This window comes from Pecten maximus, chromosome 8 (genome assembly GCF_902652985.1).
Source record: "Pecten maximus chromosome 8, xPecMax1.1, whole genome shotgun sequence".
NCBI classification, from domain to species: Eukaryota; Metazoa; Mollusca; class Bivalvia; order Pectinida; family Pectinidae; genus Pecten; species Pecten maximus.
The window spans coordinates 15,185,427-15,202,115 of NC_047022.1; the positions used below are offsets into that span (position 1 = coordinate 15,185,427).

Here is a 16,689-nt window from a genome sequence, read left to right on the forward strand (position 1 = left end):
CAAACATAAAATACTACGAAAGGCGATACCGGGCGGTATATATATAAGATAACATAGATATGTACCACAAATGAGTTTTGCGGTACATTTTTAACTACAGAAGCATTATTTAGCGTAAAATCGTTCAAGATGCTGTTTTTTCGTTATTTTTTGCAATATATTTGACTCTTAAAAGTATAGCTTTCAAAAGCAGAATATGGTACACTTTTAACATTAAAATTAGCCACGTACACGTAGGTTTCGAACTCGCAACTCAGAGGTGGAGGGCTAGTGATAAAGTGTCGGGACACCGAACCACTCACCACCGCGGCCTCCATATAAACTTGTAACCAAAGGATATCTGACATGTGATATATAAGTGTCCGATAAAATTCCTGTTTAATTCTGCCAATGTATAATTGGACAAGGATAATAAGCGTGGGTTTCCGACGATATGGATGTATTACACTTTAAATGTGGCCAGATATGTTGTTTTCATTATTTTCCTGATCCTACAACAACTTTTGTGATAAGTGTATAGTAGCTTAGTGAAATCAATCGTGGGTTTCCGACGATGTGGATATATTACACTTCAAATGTGATCAGATATGTTGTATTCCTTATTTTCTTGACCTACAACAACAACAGAAAGACAAGAAAATATCAGTAAACATTTACTGATAGTTACAATGTACCTAACTAGATATATCTACCATTCAATTTAATTCCGATACAAGCAGCAGTTTGAGGTTATCCCCCCCCCCCCCCCCCCCCTCTTCTCTCTCTCTCATTTGTAACAAAACGACTGGACTTATATGGTCGAACCAACTTACAGAGCTAGATTGATATAGGGATAAACTGCTATAATTAAATCACATCGGTGACATCGTGTCTTTTTTATGTCAATAGCAGGGACGTAAAGTCTATTATGATGTTTACTATATTAGTATACGTCCCTATAAAATGGGACGTTATCTGATGTTTACGTCCAATAATCTGCAGTTCTAGATATATCATTTTCTCGCTTTCCAATATTCAATTCCTCGCCATAAACTTCCGTGAAACGATTTGTGCACGTGTCCTGAATATTTCCGCGGGAATTTTTCATAAGCGAGGTGTGATTTGATTGGTTCTGGTTGAGTCATATTTAGTTTCGTATTTCAATGGATCGACTTCTTTTAATCTGTTTGATGTTCACTAATCTGTATTATTAATCTTTTATTAAGTATTCGATGGTCTCTAGAACTATTTTTTTCACTATTCCATATTATTTATTGATGTTCATTAAACTTTTTACGAAACTAAAATAAATAGCAGTCCATGGAGCCCAGCGATGCCAATGTTGAAAATTCGGAAATTCCGAAGACGTTGGGTGCTGACGGTGTTTCTTATTGGTTCATTCATATTTTTACTGTCTAAAACTCTTTCAAGTGTAAGTTTTTATAACTGTCATACATATGGACACGAATAAGTAAACTGATAATCTGCATGTCTAGAGATAACAGTGATCAACATTGTGAATGATTGTGATTGTCACAATGGCAGTGTGTTTATATTTTGTTTTGGCTTCGATCATAGCACCGTGACTACCGTGTAGATGTGTAAACCGGTACGATGTCACGATGTCTATATATCAATTACATTATAATGATTTGAAATTCAATTTCAGTCACATTTAAAACAAAACAAATCAATGATAACGTATGATCTTGAACACTTGTTTTTCATGAGAACAGTAAAAGGAACGGGTTTGTGTGACCTGTGCATGGAATTAAATACTGTCTCTGTCACTCAGCTGACTGAGTAGCTACTCTGACTCCATAGTTAGAGTAAGATATCTTTAACCAGAGATCGGTTAGTTTTGAGCTCCATTGGATTGAGGCAATCTTGATTTGCAAATGATTTGTATTTTACAGTCTAGTGTGCCCAAGGAACACATTAAGTATAACAGACTTTATTTTTCCCGCAAAAAAGTGATGAGATGTAGCTATTTGAACGGTTGACTAAATACAGAAAATATGGTGATTTGGGCAAAGTGATAATATCATGTAGTTTTGCTACATATGGAGCAGAATTGCATTTGATACTTTTGGCTGTAGCGGAAATGGCAGTCAAAATTGTCACATGCTTTTCTGCTACAACAGAAGATGTGAATAGTCAAATGTTCTTTTGGTCAAAAACTGATGTTTTCAACAAAGTTTTTAGCATAGAACTGAAGTGAAAGTTAAACATGGAACGCAGGGCTCAAAGTGGCACCTATTTTGGGCCATGGCGCCTTAAGTTCACCATTGGGCATTGGCGACCAGTTATTGACCTATAAGGTGCCTGCATGGCCATTAAAAAACTGCCCTGCATGTAGGGCGTAAGAATTGTACCTGCTGCCCCCATTGCATGATCGTAAGAGGCGACTAAATTTAGGATCTTATCTTTTCTCTTTCTGAACAACTTTCTTCTTCCTAATGTCTCCCTTTACAATGCCTCACTTTTGGCCTTTAGTTGAGCGTTTGCTCCTCTGAGGAAGGCTTTGGGTTCTGTCCCCTTGCCGAGACATACCAGAGTCTTTAAAAATGGTAGTTGCTACTCCTGCTTAGTGCTCAGCATATTGGGAGTGGGGCGACTGGTTTGCCCATTGTCAGTATAATGTGACCGGGTGGGGTGTGCTGCTGGGTGTCTTCGGCAGTATGCTTCAGTGAGGTAGCACTATAAATCAGCAAAAGGTCGGGCCTATCACAAGGAGACTTAACACGAACATACCGCAGCCTCCCAAAACACACATTCGCACTCACTACATGCACGGGAAGCCGTCCTTAAATGACCTTAGCTGTTAATAGGACGTTAAAGAAAATAAACCAAATCAAACCAAACCATTAAAAAAAATTGTGTAAATTTGTGATTTGGTTGATTTTTCAAAGGTTGCAGTCCATGCTAAATGACATTCACAATTGAAAAAGTTACAGAGAGATATCATTCTGCCTTAAGAATAAAAAGATTTTTTTTATCTTATCAAAGACAACTAGGCTAGGCGACTAACTTTTCCAATTGGCGCCTGGATTTAATGACTTGGTAGCCAAATAGGTCACCTGGAAAAGATATCCACTTTGAGCCCTGGAACGGTAACTGAGTGGAGATTGCAATTGCCTGCCATGTGTGGGAAAGCTATATATACAAAAACGTACATTGTTTCTGTTATGGTCATCAGCTGAGCATCAGAAATGTTTGTACAAGATGAACCATTTGAAGGATATTTTCATGAAAAAGAAAATGTGATTTTTTTCATTGTTAATGGCTCATTCTGTATGGTAGCTTACACTTGGAGTGGTTGATGTCACCAAATCTAACAAAAAGGACATTATGAAAGTGTCCTGTCTGCACTGGGCCTCAAACTACAGACCTATCGCTCTCAGAGTCGACATCCTACCTCTAGGCTAAAGGGAATGTTGCTACACTGAGCTAATATGGTGGAATTATATACTATCTAATATTACACATTATTCCTTCATGAATAAAATTTAAATTGAGCTTATTCTCTTGCCTTATATACAGCCTTGATTAATGTCCATGTTTATATTTACTGTAGAAGCAGGACCTAGTTAATGAGCAGTATGAAATAAAGCGAACCTTTCTACGACAACCTTTTGAGTGGCAACCAAAGATCCCAGATCTACCAGAGGCTAACTCAAGTAGACAGTGGATATGTAGGAATTCTGTTCAAGGGAAACAACTCATAGTGGATGAACGAGGTTTGTTGTTTTATTAATTAATGTACCGTTTAGTAAATCAATAACATATAGTTCCAATCTCTATATTTTGGAACTTCAATTACAATATATATATGAAGACAAAGTTTGTGTTGATGGCATCCGTAGCTTTTTGAAGCATGAATCCAATTAATTTAAAGAGGGAATCCATTTATAAAACTAAAAATCCAGGTAGATTTGTTAATATTTTAACAGTGTTTACTTCATTTAGTCTTGGTTTACTTTTGTGTTCATGATTACCGGTAATTTATTATATTGTTGGCAATAAACTTGAACTAATCATGATAACATTTTTAGATATTGCAGTTTACAGTGACTTATATACCGTGTGTTAATTAATCTTTACCTTCTTATATACAGTGCAACTTCCGAAAACCGAACCTTCTAAAATATGAACACCTCTGAATACCGAACAAATTTTCATTGTACGGAATTGGTCCTTCTTTATTATAGTCTTAAAAAACTTCAAAATACCGATCCCTCTGAATTCCGAACACCGGACCGATTTTGTGTCCGGTTCCTGTTTAAATATACCAAAAATTAATTCTGAAAACCGGCCTTACCTGAACAAGTATGACACAAAGAGGGTTGTTTTTGCATCTTCGCAAATGAAGCCTGTGATGTTGTTTTTTTTTTAGAAAATACCGATGTCAGAAATACGACCAGTATCAGCTGATCAATTGTAACTAATATTGAAACAAAAAATCTTCACACCTTTCATATTATTCTGTGTGTAAAATATTCCGTATCGGGCCCCATCCACATGACGAAGCTTCACCAGATGTAACAAAATGTAGGTTGATCGTAAAGTGCAGTTGTACATGGAAAACTACTGTTTAAAACTACAGTTATCGTTATTTGTCTTTCTTATATAATCTGCAATATTCATATTATTCAGACAAACCCAATTGTCTAGGTACGTACGTGCCAGTTTGTAATCGGGTACATTCTAACAAAACATCGTCCCGACCAATTATATCCGGAATTCGACCGGTCAATTTTTCGATCCAACTTCTCCAAACCGAACCCTCTGTAAACCGAACAAATATCCATGTCCCATGCATGTCTTGTATATGGTACAGTTGACCTTTGACCTATTTTACAGGTTACGTGTGTGACCGAGAGCATGTAGTCGGTGGGGGATGTTGTGACAGCAAACACGCCCGCACATCAAAGCACAGCTGTGATACCTGTGAGAAGAATGGATGTTGTGAAAAGTACGAGTACTGTGTGTCTTGTTGCCTACGCCCAGAAAAGGTAAATAAGCTTTCACCTAATATTATAATCTAAGAATTGCACAAGCGGAATGAAAGATAATTTGCACATGGGCATTATATCATTTTGTGGAGTTGGAAGATGTCAGATCTGGTATGGAGACAATGTAGCAAAATGCATTAAAAGTGATAAGTGAGCAAATCCATTTTGGTACTATACTGATTGTATGGTTAAATACTTTAACTATCGTCTGAGTTATTCTCAAGTTGAAATATGTCCAATGGTAAAGAACTAGAACCCTATAGTAAATGTTGCCAATGACAGTCCATAGGTTTACATCCTTTCGTGTGCATTATAGCTCTGTTAGACATGCTGAATACTTTCATTTAGCAGTAGAAATGTTAATTAGATGATGATATTACTGTTGGATGTGTTTGTGTTGATGTAAATTGATAGTATGACGAGGCTGCTATGAGTTTGTATGTGTATTGAACTAAGGTGTTTTGTGTGATAATTTGTTTATTTGGAATTTGGGGTGAAGTCATATGTTGACAATGTTGTGTATATACATACCCTTTTTTATTAAATGTCAAGTAAACTTTTAAACAAAATCATTCTTACTTTCAGAAACCTTTGATGCAAAAAATTCTAAAAGAAGGAAGGGAAGCTCTGGACAAACTGTTTGCATCTGTAGATAATCTGTTTGAACTCTGTCTCTCCAAGTGCAGAACTTCATCAATGGTAATTTCATTCTTTTAGCTATAAGTAAAATTTTATCATTTCCCTGCAGTTAGTTAACTGTGAATACATGTTAGCCTTTCAGAATTTGTCTCTGGGGGAAAACTGCTTCTACAGTGCCCCTATTTGGCAAAATAGAAACATCCATCCATTGGACAAGTAAAATGCTATTAATTGTAGACAGAAATAAATCACGAAAAAAAGGTTAAGAACCTAAAGGCTCTCAAAGATAATCTTAAGAAGTACATTGAAAAGGAAATGTTGCATGATTTCATCAATAATATAGAAAATATCAGAATTTGGTCTGTCAGGGTTCTTACGCTACAGATGAATCAAATATTTATCATTATATAAATATAAGATCTGAAACCAAACACATTTTAAGTTTACGATAGTCATCTTCTGAAAATAAAATTAATGATTCTAGGACTGCATTTTCTGCTTTTCCTTTCACTCATATTATGTGGTTCTTCTGTTCCAAAAAAGGTTCATTGAATTATAGACGTTTTGTTTTGTCCCCTTATAGACAGAGTCTGATATACACTATTTTGTTTGTCTTACAGAGTGTACAACATGAGAACTCTTACAGAAACTCTGATACCAAACACTGTTACGGGGAGAACCCTCCCGACCTGCAAGCGTCATTACCTGTGTGAAAGACAGTTGTGATAGGAACATATCTGTACAGTATTTATTTTTATAGAGCAGTCTATGTATATATGTTAGGATATGTAAATAACAAAGTCATTACCTGACTGTAAATATTGTTGTAATTAAATATCGTACACATAGAACAGTCAATTTAAACTATTAAATAGTGGTCGCTTTTGATGTAAAACTATTGTAAGCATGTTATCCATCAACAATTCTGACACCTGTTTTGAAGGTGAAATATAATTTATGTATATTTTTTGTTATAGATTTTTAAGCTTTTTATAATTTTGATATTTTGCTATACATTTTTTGTTTAAAAAGTGATAATTCAGATATTTGTTTTTGAAACTGGTATACAGTTAGACTACAAAACAAATATAAAACTTCAGACTACAAAACAAATATAAAACTTCGGTCAAAAAAGTTTAGATTTGTATAAAGTAAGAACAAACATCTTAGACATACAACGCCTTTAAAAGGCGTGATAAAAATCTAGAACCATGTCTAACAAGATGGGAGCTCCGAAATCAGGAGGAAGGGTGGAATACCCTAACAACCCTGACTTCGCTCACCAGCGCCCCTTCTCCCAGGACTGGCTGAACTCCAGCTACCAACAGACATTGCTTCCTGATGCTCCCTGGCACAAGGTCAGTTTCCAGATATTTTTAACTTAATTCCATACATTGTGTAATTATGAGGTCTGTTTGAAATGAAGCAGCTTTACAGATGAGTTAGAAAGGTTAAATTATTACTGAAATCCCTTAAACCACTCTCTATTGTATTTATAGATCTGTAAAGATGAATTGCTAAAGTTTTAAGATTTCAACTCAGAAGAACTGTAAACCATATTTCACTTACTAAAATAAGTCTCTTTTTAATAAAAATTGATAAAATTAGCCAAAAACCTGTAGAAATATTCCGTAAAACAAGGATATTTCATTGTCAGTTTTGAAATTAGAGATTAAGTGATGTTACATCTTATTTCCTTCTTGCGACATTAAAATTGAATAACTTGACTTATCACATTTGAAATGTCACAATATTAAGTTATAACACAAGTGTTATTAATATCTCTTATATCTTCTTTAGTAGATTGATAACACAGGTCTATCTCTTTATCTTTCTTTGAATCGTCGATTTATAACACAGGTGTAATGTCTTATATCTTCTTTCATAGATTGAGCACAAGATAGCTGAAGCACTGGCAAAGAAGGTGTCTAAGCAGTTCAAGAAACCAGAGAGGAAGGAAGCTTTGTTGGAAAGTCTAGGCAAAATGTTTGTCTCAAGCTACCTACCAAATGTTGAACCCAACCCCCAAATTCTGGTAAATACTCTACAGGGGTGGGGATAGACTATTTCTGGTATATATTGCTACATGTCTTCAGAGAAAAACTAATTGTGAAAACCTCCAATAGAATCAATGAAGATTGTCTTCACACCCCACACCCCCTCTTTCTTGAACTTTTTTTTCTGTCTCTTGTTCTTTCAATGTTTTTTTATGTAAAAGTGATCATAAAAGATAGGACTGTCCATGCATTTCTTACTTGATATAAGTTGTTGGTTCTGCAAATGTAGTTACTAAAAATTATCTTTGGGTCCTAAATGCTTACTACTTACATACACAGGAACCTCCAGACATGGATCCTATGGAGAAGACAATATTGATGAAGGAGGCAGAGGCCTACCTGACTAGTCAGCTGTATAAGTGTGTGAAAGAAGAGGGCTATGGGGACATGCTGGCCAGTGCTGATGGGTAATTAGTTTGATAGGAAGTAGGGCTCTAGGGACATGATGTCCAGCGTTGATGTATAAGTTTGACAGGAAGTAGGGCTCTAGGGACATGCTGTCCAGCGCTGATGTATAGGGCTCTAGGGACATGCTGTCCAGCGTTGATGTATAAGTTTGACAGGAAGTGGAGCCCTAGGGACATGCTGTCCAGCGTTGATGTATAAGTTTGACAGGAAGTAGGGCTCTAGAGACATGCTGTCCAGCGTTGATGTATAACTTTGACAGGAAGTAGGGCTCTAGAGACATGCTGTCCAGCGTTGATGTATAAGTTTGACAGGAAGTAGGGCTCTAGGGACATGCTGTCCAGCGCTGATGTATAAGTTTGACAGGAAGTAGGACTCTAGAGACATGCTGTCCAGCGCTGATGTATAAGTTTGACAGGAAGTAGGACTCTAGAGACATGCTGTCCAGCGTTGAAGTATAAGTTTGACAGGAAGTAGGGCTCTAGAGACATGCTGTCCAGCGTTGATGTATAAGTTTGACAGGAAGTAGGGCTCTAGAGACATGCTGTCCAGCGTTGATGTATAAGTTTGACAGGAAGTAGGGCTCTAGGGACATGCTGTCCAGCGCTGATGTATAAGTTTGACAGGAAGTAGGACTCTAGAGACATGCTGTCCAGCGTTGAAGTATAAGTTTGACAGGAAGTAGGGCTCTAGGGACATGCTGTCCAGCGTTGATGTATAAGTTTGACAGGAAGTAGGGCTCTAGAGACATGCTGTCCAGCGTTGAAGTATAAGTTTGACAGGAAGTAGGGCTCTAGAGACATGCTGTCCAGCGTTGATGTATAAGTTTGACAGGAAGTAGGGCTCTAGGGACATGCTGTCCAGCGTTGATGTATAAGTTTGACAGGAAGTAGGACTCTAGAGACATGCTGTCCAGCGTTGATGTATAAGTTTGACAGGAAGTAGGGCTCTAGAGACATGCTGTCCAGCGTTGATGTATAAGTTTGACAGGAAGTAGGACTCTAGGAACATGCTTTCCAACGTTGATGTATAAGTTTGACAGGAAGTAGGACTCTAGGAACATGCTTTCCAGCGTTGATGTATAAGTTTGACAGGAAGTAGGACTCTAGGAACATGCTTTCCAGCGTTGATGTATAAATTTGACAGGAAGTAGGACTCTAGGAACATGCTTTCCAGCGTTGATGTATAAATTTGACAGGAAGTAGGACTCTAGGAACATGCTTTCCAGCGTTGATGTATAAATTTGACAGGAAGTAGGACTCTAGGGACATGCTGTCCAGCGTTGATGTATAAGTTTGACAGGAAGTAGGGCTCTAGAGACATGCTGTCCAGCGTTGAAGTATAAGTTTGACAGGAAGTAGGGCTCTAGAGACATGCTGTCCAGCGTTGATGTATAAGTTTGACAGGAAGTAGGGCTCTAGGGACATGCTGTCCAGCGTTGATGTATAAGTTTGACAGGAAGTAGGACTCTAGAGACATGCTGTCCAGCGTTGATGTATAAGTTTGACAGGAAGTAGGGCTCTAGAGACATGCTGTCCAGCGTTGATGTATAAGTTTGACAGGAAGTAGGACTCTAGGAACATGCTTTCCAACGTTGATGTATAAGTTTGACAGGAAGTAGGACTCTAGGGACATGCTGTCCAGCGCTGATGTATAAGTTTGACAGGAAGGAGGGCTTCATTGACAATCTCTCTGGTGCTGATGAGACAAGACAGCTTCACCGGAATAAGTGTCATAGGGATAGATCTTTTCATCATATTGGTCTGGACTGACACAGGTTAGCTTGTATACATGGGTTAATATGTCATAAGGTTTCAATATGATCTAGGACAGCGTGTTAGAGTGGACGACTTTTGGGGAAGTTGATAATGGCCGACAGGTAAGATATGAGGGGTAAGTGTGTCATAGGGGAGGGCTTCAGTGTCCTATTGGACCAGGGCTGACTGGGGTGTTTGTGATAAACGAGGCAGGATTGATTTGAAGTGTTAAGGAGTTATGTGTAATGATACCTTTAGTGGATCATTTATGGTTAGAAAAATACTGGTAAATGAGTGTAATGAATGTTTATTTCCATATGTTCCAGCAAAGCTCCAAAGGGGGAATATGCCGAGTTCCTACAGCACTGTTTTAACGTGTTCCACAAGGGTCTGGACCGGGAACTTTATGTTCAGGAGATGGATCTGTCGGTGTGTTAGCTTTACCATAACTAGATGTTAACATAGCTAGGTATTCCTAACAATACAAAAGTCTTCCTCTTTACATAAATGAGCATTCCTAACAACCCAAAAGTCTTCCAATTCAAATTTAATATCGTAAATAGGTGTCTGCAACAACCTGAAGTCTCACTGTTGTTATAGCTTCTGAATGACTTTTAGCCTTATGCTTTGTTTAGGTTCACCTAAGCTGTTATAATTATTTTTTCAATTGTAGAGAAAGAAAGTAAAGGAACTTCAAACTGATTCTCAGTTGAGAAAGATGGTGAAACCAAGCCGAGTGAAGCCATCGACAATCTCATCCTCATCCTCTCTTTCTTCAACACCGAGCAGTAAACCCAACTCTGCCGCCATAAGAAGTATGACTACTACATTTATCTATATCACATACATGTTTTCTATATATATATATATATATGTATGAGGCTGTGATAGCTCAGTTGATTAGAGTGCTCACTTGTAACCTCTGGTGAAGATCTGAGGTGCATGGTGCAATGCTCCTTACCCATGTCAGTTGGTGTTGCTCAGGAATCTGAGAAATGGGACAGTCTTTGCTGTCGTGGTTGTGTCCTTGGGCAAGACAGTTTACCCACGTTGCTCTGGATGGCATGAGACAAGCCTCCTGTATGTTTTACAGTGAAGTAGTCACCAACTACTACAAGGAGACCCGGTCTCAAAAGGAACCTGGCTGTTCATTTGACGATGAACCCAGCAAACAAACAAACTTAATTTATCCAAATATATTTTAAACTTTCCTCCTTGATTATGATTGTTAGAATGAACTGGGGGGTGTTCTTAATTTCATAAGTTCAAATCAGATATCTTCAAAGCCAAACCTTTAAATCTTCTGAGTATGTTGTCTGTAGGCAGCTGCTTTAGGTAAAACTGGCTTGTTCTGTCATGTAAGATGCTCATGGAATAAATAGATAAATAAAATGTGGCACAAATTTTCTAAAACTATTGTGATATCATGAACATAATAATTATTATATAACACAATTATTTCTTCTGATGAATATAAGCTATTTGCGCTAAAATAGAAAACCATATTAATTACCACATTGTCTTGATAAAGCCTCCAATTTAGAGGTAAAGGTATTTAACCAAATTAAATATAAAACCAGTCAATCTGAGCTGTTAATGCCTGGACGATTGTGTATTTTTACTCAGAACAAAGCTATCTACTGCAACGACATTGGCTATCAATGTACCCAGGTGTAGACATAGATGTATGAACTTGCATCCAACTATATATATATAATCGTGTCATAGATACAGTATGTGGTATAAACTTTCTGGTAAACCATTACCTAGGTGATCCTCAGATGGTAGCTGGTAAGTCGGTGTCACAAAGAGGTTTCTGTGAAGTGCAGATGTGTGAATGGTATTGGGACTTGTTCATAATAAGTGTTCATAACTCGAAGTAAATAGGCAGCTAAAAATCTGTACATATGCTTTTGTGTTCAAATTTCTAAACAAGAACTTGATTTGAAAATAACTTGTTGTGTTGTGTGCTGTACTGTCGTGATGTTAAGGCATTTTACGTCTGTAAATCAGATAGATACTGAATTTATCACTTACTGGGTATGGTTTAATAATCAGTGTATACCTTAATTAACATTTGTAGAAAATAATGAAAAGGCTTGAATATAGACACTTATCTCTACATCAATTGACATTCGTTCTTATGAATTTTCAGAGTTTCTATTGGAAAAATGTACTGAAATGATTTTACCATGTATATTACTGTACATATGAACTTAAAAGTTTGGTCAGGTTACATATGTATAACTTCTTAACTATTTTTTTATCAAATTTGGTAACCAGGTTCATCATGTAATGGCAACACTACATGACAAAACCAGGTCACTGTGACCTTGATTTGACCTATAATCATTGAAATATGTTGTCAACTTGCATTTGTCAAGGCTATATACTGTTTTAATGGTTATAGTCCGTCAGTCTTTTACAAAATGTACATCTTATACAGTAAGATCAGTGGAAACAATATCAATAATTTTATTTATTTTCAAGTACGAAACAAGTTTTTAAAAGTTTTATCAACTTCTAGTCAACACTGATAAGTCCAGAGTGTATTATCCAAACAGTTGAAATGTGGGAGTATGTTCTTGGTAGAATTGTTACCTTATTTATTTTCGCCTATTTAATATTTAAACCATTGGTGAACTGAATGGATTTCCACATCAGTTTTTATTTCGGTTGAGTGATACCTGTAATATTCTCATTTGAAAAATGTGGTATTATATAAATGATTCATTCATATTTCATGGTTTAATTCTCAATTTGATTTCTTTCCCCTCAGATAAGTTACTAACAACGAATGGAGATACCAAATGTAAAACATTTAGAAGTTTTATTGTAGGCCTAGAGGTTGATGGCCATGTAGAATGCTACACTGTATCATTAGGAAATCACATTTTTACTAGATTTTACTGATATTTGTGTGTTTTACAACTTGTGTGATGCAGACAGTTGTATGTCGTAGTAACTTAGTTATTTGAATGTACTCATTGACAACATTATAGACGTTTTCTTAATAAAATATGTGCTAGAAATGTTTGTCGGAGTGTACATGAACTGTCACGGACCACATAGATTATATATGCAATAGTCCTACATTTATTGCATAATCGGTTTCTTACTTACAATATTTTGAAAACAAAATGTGTTTACTGGTTGTTGATCATCATCATAGATAATATTTTCATGGCCAGTAATGTGCTATGTTGATATATGTACATATATCATTTTGAGGCAAGTATTAGTTTGGACTATATTACTCCATATTATCATAAACAATTATAATTTGAGTCCCATTTATCTTATTAATCTTCTTAAGAATTAATGTGTACTGTGTTGAATTTGGAGTTTTGAGGTAGTTGTGTGTGTGTGTGTGTGTGTCTGTACATGTGTTATTTGCTAGAAATTTTCATTGTTTTATGAAAATAATCATTTTTACAATTATAGTAATAAGTATCAAATCAATTTGCAATTTTGTGTGAAGGGTTATACTGATAATATAAGGATAGGAATTATTTGTCTGATGAGCTTTAAAGTGAAGAGTTCATCTAGAGCCAAAGATCATTGAACATTATCTCTATAGTTAGTACATAATCTTGCTGACTATCTACAGTAATCAAAGACAACAGTAAAAAATGTACCTTTGTTAGACATATAAACGATGCTGCATTATTTGTTTAGGTATAGGTCTGTCAGTGGTTAAATTTGTAATACACTAGTCTTGTTATAGAAGTTTGTTGGTTGATAATTTTATTCAAGTGAGTCCAAATTAACACAGTTTTAGATCCAATTTTATCTAGAATTCTTATATATATACAGCAAATTTATTATAATAATTTGGGATTTTGTCGTATTTTTCAATTTAGCATATGATCTGTATTGTGGTCAAACACATAGTAAAACTATACATATTAATATTGTGTACTTCTAACTTTACAGCGATGGTACTTATCACTATACATATTAATACTGTGTACTTCTAACTTTACAGCGATGGTACTTATCACTATACATATTAATACTGTGTACTTCTAACTTTACAGCAATGGTACATAAAGTTGAGGGCGACCCTCCTGCACTCTGGGGTGTCCAGAGTGATGCTATTGGTCAGGCTGTAATGGCCATTCTGGAAAGAGACCCTCGCAAGTTTGACCATGTGGCTGGTAGAATGCATGGTCGACAGCTTCCTGGAACTCTCCGCACATACATGTGGGCAGATGTTCTGTTCAGGGAGGAGCGAAAACGTCTGTCTGAAGGGTACGGCCAATACTTGGTATAATTTGTCTAGATCTTCGCTTACTAATAGTAATTTAATATTAGATAGATATCAAAATGATTTCATAGTCTGCTAAAATAGTTGTAATTTTTGTCAATATGGTTGAGGAAATAAAGAACATGATCTGAAAAATTCAAGATTTCAACATAACATGTTACCTCATTGATATATAATCTTCCTATGATGCTAAATTTGTGTATTTACAGTAACCTTGAGCGAGTTTTACGTGAGCGCTTTGCCAAGGCTGTGGCGAGAGGCGTTCAGGATCTAAGGATCACACGGGCCACCAACTCTCCGATTGCTGGCCTCATAGAAAATGCTGTTATAGAGGTCAGCTTCATATTTCAATATTTAATAACAAATTATGTTAGTAGCATACATCTATTGAAAAGACAGACATTGATGTTTTCCCTGCCTTTCCTATCTATTCTTTTCATGTTGTGGTTTCTTCTGTTCGTGAATCCCTAGACAACAAGCTGTAGATGAGTCTATGGTAGGGCAGTGCAAGAATTGTCATGTGTAAGTTGTTAGTGCCAAAATGGCAGCTATGCCTGTATGCTCCTCAGGGAGTTGAGAAAGACATTTCCTGGATGCTAAAGGCCCAGTAACCACCGATGATAATTTGCGTACCACTTTTGTTGTTGTGATATAGCGGTATTTAAACTTCAAATTATTATTATTATTATTAACTTTTACATGATTAATAACAGGTTTTATTTCCTTCACCTTCAGACATACAACAAGACAACAGGTATGGTGGCATTCCGTACCAATGAACACATGATTGAGTCTAGTCGCACACTCAACGCTCTCTACACATACGACCGGAGCTATGAGCCATACCTCATACACTGGCTGTTCCCTCTTCAGGTCTGCTTCCAACAAGAGTCCAGTAAACCAACAGACAAAGGTACATTTTTTTTTTTGTTATTATTTAGTGATCTACATGTTTTATTTAAGATGTGACTGACTGTATACTGTTTATTAAGATATATACTTCTTCCGGCATCAAGTTACCGCGTGACAATGCTCACCCCTCATTGGTCCATTTCGTCTTGTGTTAATTAAAATATATTGTAGGAACATGATTTACTATAGGATATTATCATATGATAGCTGAGTTATACAGTGAATTTATGAACTCGTTCAGTTAGAGCACCGACCATGTAACCTCAGGTGAAGATCCGAGGTTAGTGGTTGATGCTCCCTAACCGATTTGGTTTGTGTTTCTTGGGAAGCTGAGATAGGGCTGGTCTGTATTGCCATAGTCATGCTCTTGGGCAAGACACTTTACCCATATTGCTATGGCTGGCATGCGACAGGCCTCCCGTATGTTGTTCAATGAAGTAGCTATAGTCACCATCCAAGGAGATCCTGCCTCAAAATGACCCTGGCTGTTCACGGGGTGATAAACCCAGCAAACAAACAAACAAACTTGCAATAAACTTACCCATGTCTTATACAATTATATTAAATATCACAGTGTGCATCTGTGTATGATGATATTCAAAGCAACAGACATGAAATTGTATAAGAATACTGTTCAGTAGTTTATTAACAAATATTTAGATATGTTCTTAAGCCACGAATGAAGTGAATCCTTTTATAGGATCATTTCACAAAATTTTCCAAAATGATTATTTGGGACTATATAATAATTATGTAATTTTGTCATAAAAGTGGCATCTGAATGAGAAAGTTTTGTAAAATTCACTTGTTAAAACCAATTTCAAAGTAAGCACACTTTCCCTTGATCATGTGTATCAGTATCCCCACTGTGTTACAGGCCAGCATGTTTATGAGTTGGCTATGTACCTGGATCTCCTCAACAACTCTTGCTTCCCGACCTGGATCCAGGTGTTTGCGATTGCAGAAACAGTGATGAATATACTGAGTCAGGCCGACCCGGATATGTTCACCCACCTAAAGGCCATCGCCACCACCAACATTAAGATTAACAAAAAGGTACAAGACACAACTAGTCCTTCTCTGTACTTCTTGAGATAATCCACTTTATAACCTTCTACTACGTATATATGACATGAATTGACAGTTTTAGGTAATCCTGACTTTACTTCTTGTAAAGGTAGTGTTAGTAGTTTCCGTCATCCCTTGCTTGGATATATATGTACCTCCAGTTATGTAGGGCAATTGAAGAATAGTAGGAACTAAAAAGTAATACTCAATGGCAAGAAGCCAAGGAATATCAGATTAGTATCTGTTATGTCTACCAGTTTCGCCAGAACATGTGGGCTTCCTGAGGACAATTAGATATTTGTGTTGCCATTAATGTTGCCTTCGTAGGATAACATTGATACACAATACACATATATACAGGTCTTTAATCTGAGTTGTAGGATCCCACAACGATTCATATATGACTTAATTTGATGAATTTATTCAGAACAGATCCTTGTAATCCATGAAGACCAACAAGACTTTTATTATTATCATAAGTGTTAGGTTAATTTAAGGTGACTTGGCTTTGATATGTAGCTGAATATCAATAATTTACAAATATCTGAAAAAAAGAATAATTGGATTTAAAAGTGACGTTAACATAT

General features: G+C 36.5%; 2 protein-coding genes across 6 annotated transcripts in view; both read left to right on the top strand.

Annotated features, from left to right (window-relative positions):
• Positions 1-1,301: 1,301 nt before the first annotated feature.
• LOC117332559 (UPF0454 protein C12orf49 homolog) lies at positions 1,302-6,584 on the top strand. Its single transcript, XM_033891519.1, has 5 exons — positions 1,302-1,411; positions 3,557-3,719; positions 4,843-4,994; positions 5,580-5,693; positions 6,254-6,584. Exons 1-5 carry the CDS (start codon positions 1,313-1,315, stop codon positions 6,344-6,346), a joined length of 621 nt encoding a protein of 206 aa, XP_033747410.1. The 5' UTR covers positions 1,302-1,312; the 3' UTR covers positions 6,347-6,584.
• Positions 6,585-6,716: 132 nt separating this feature from the next.
• LOC117332557 overlaps positions 6,717-16,689 on the top strand; it is a 30,769-nt gene continuing 20,796 nt past the window's right edge. For 4 of the 5 annotated variants that reach the window (XM_033891517.1, XM_033891514.1, XM_033891516.1 and 1 more), the window contains exons 1-10: positions 6,717-6,991; positions 7,522-7,668; positions 7,970-8,097; positions 10,179-10,281; positions 10,526-10,667; positions 12,632-12,664; positions 13,893-14,106; positions 14,332-14,455; positions 14,858-15,035; positions 15,912-16,090. In XM_033891517.1, coding sequence (XP_033747408.1) covers positions 6,845-6,991; positions 7,522-7,668; positions 7,970-8,097; positions 10,179-10,281; positions 10,526-10,667; positions 12,632-12,664; positions 13,893-14,106; positions 14,332-14,455; positions 14,858-15,035; positions 15,912-16,090 — 1,395 coding nt within the window. In that variant the 5' untranslated portion in view covers positions 6,717-6,844. The remainder of the gene's footprint in view (positions 6,992-7,521; positions 7,669-7,969; positions 8,098-10,178; positions 10,282-10,525; positions 10,668-12,631; positions 12,665-13,892; positions 14,107-14,331; positions 14,456-14,857; positions 15,036-15,911; positions 16,091-16,689) is intronic. The other variant, XM_033891515.1, reaches the window with a different exon arrangement.

What these genes read in the sequence shown, in the direction of transcription:
- LOC117332559 (XM_033891519.1), top strand. Translation starts at nt 1,313, where the DNA reads ATGCCAATGTTGAAAATTCGGAAATTCCGAAGACGTTGGGTGCTGACG. An exon ending in GTTGCCTACGCCCAGAAAAG is followed by an intron (nt 4,995 to 5,579) that starts GTAAATAAGCTT and finishes TCTTACTTTCAG; the next exon opens with AAACCTTTGATGCAAAAAAT. An exon ending in AGTGCAGAACTTCATCAATG is followed by an intron (nt 5,694 to 6,253) that starts GTAATTTCATTC and finishes TTTGTCTTACAG; the next exon opens with AGTGTACAACATGAGAACTC.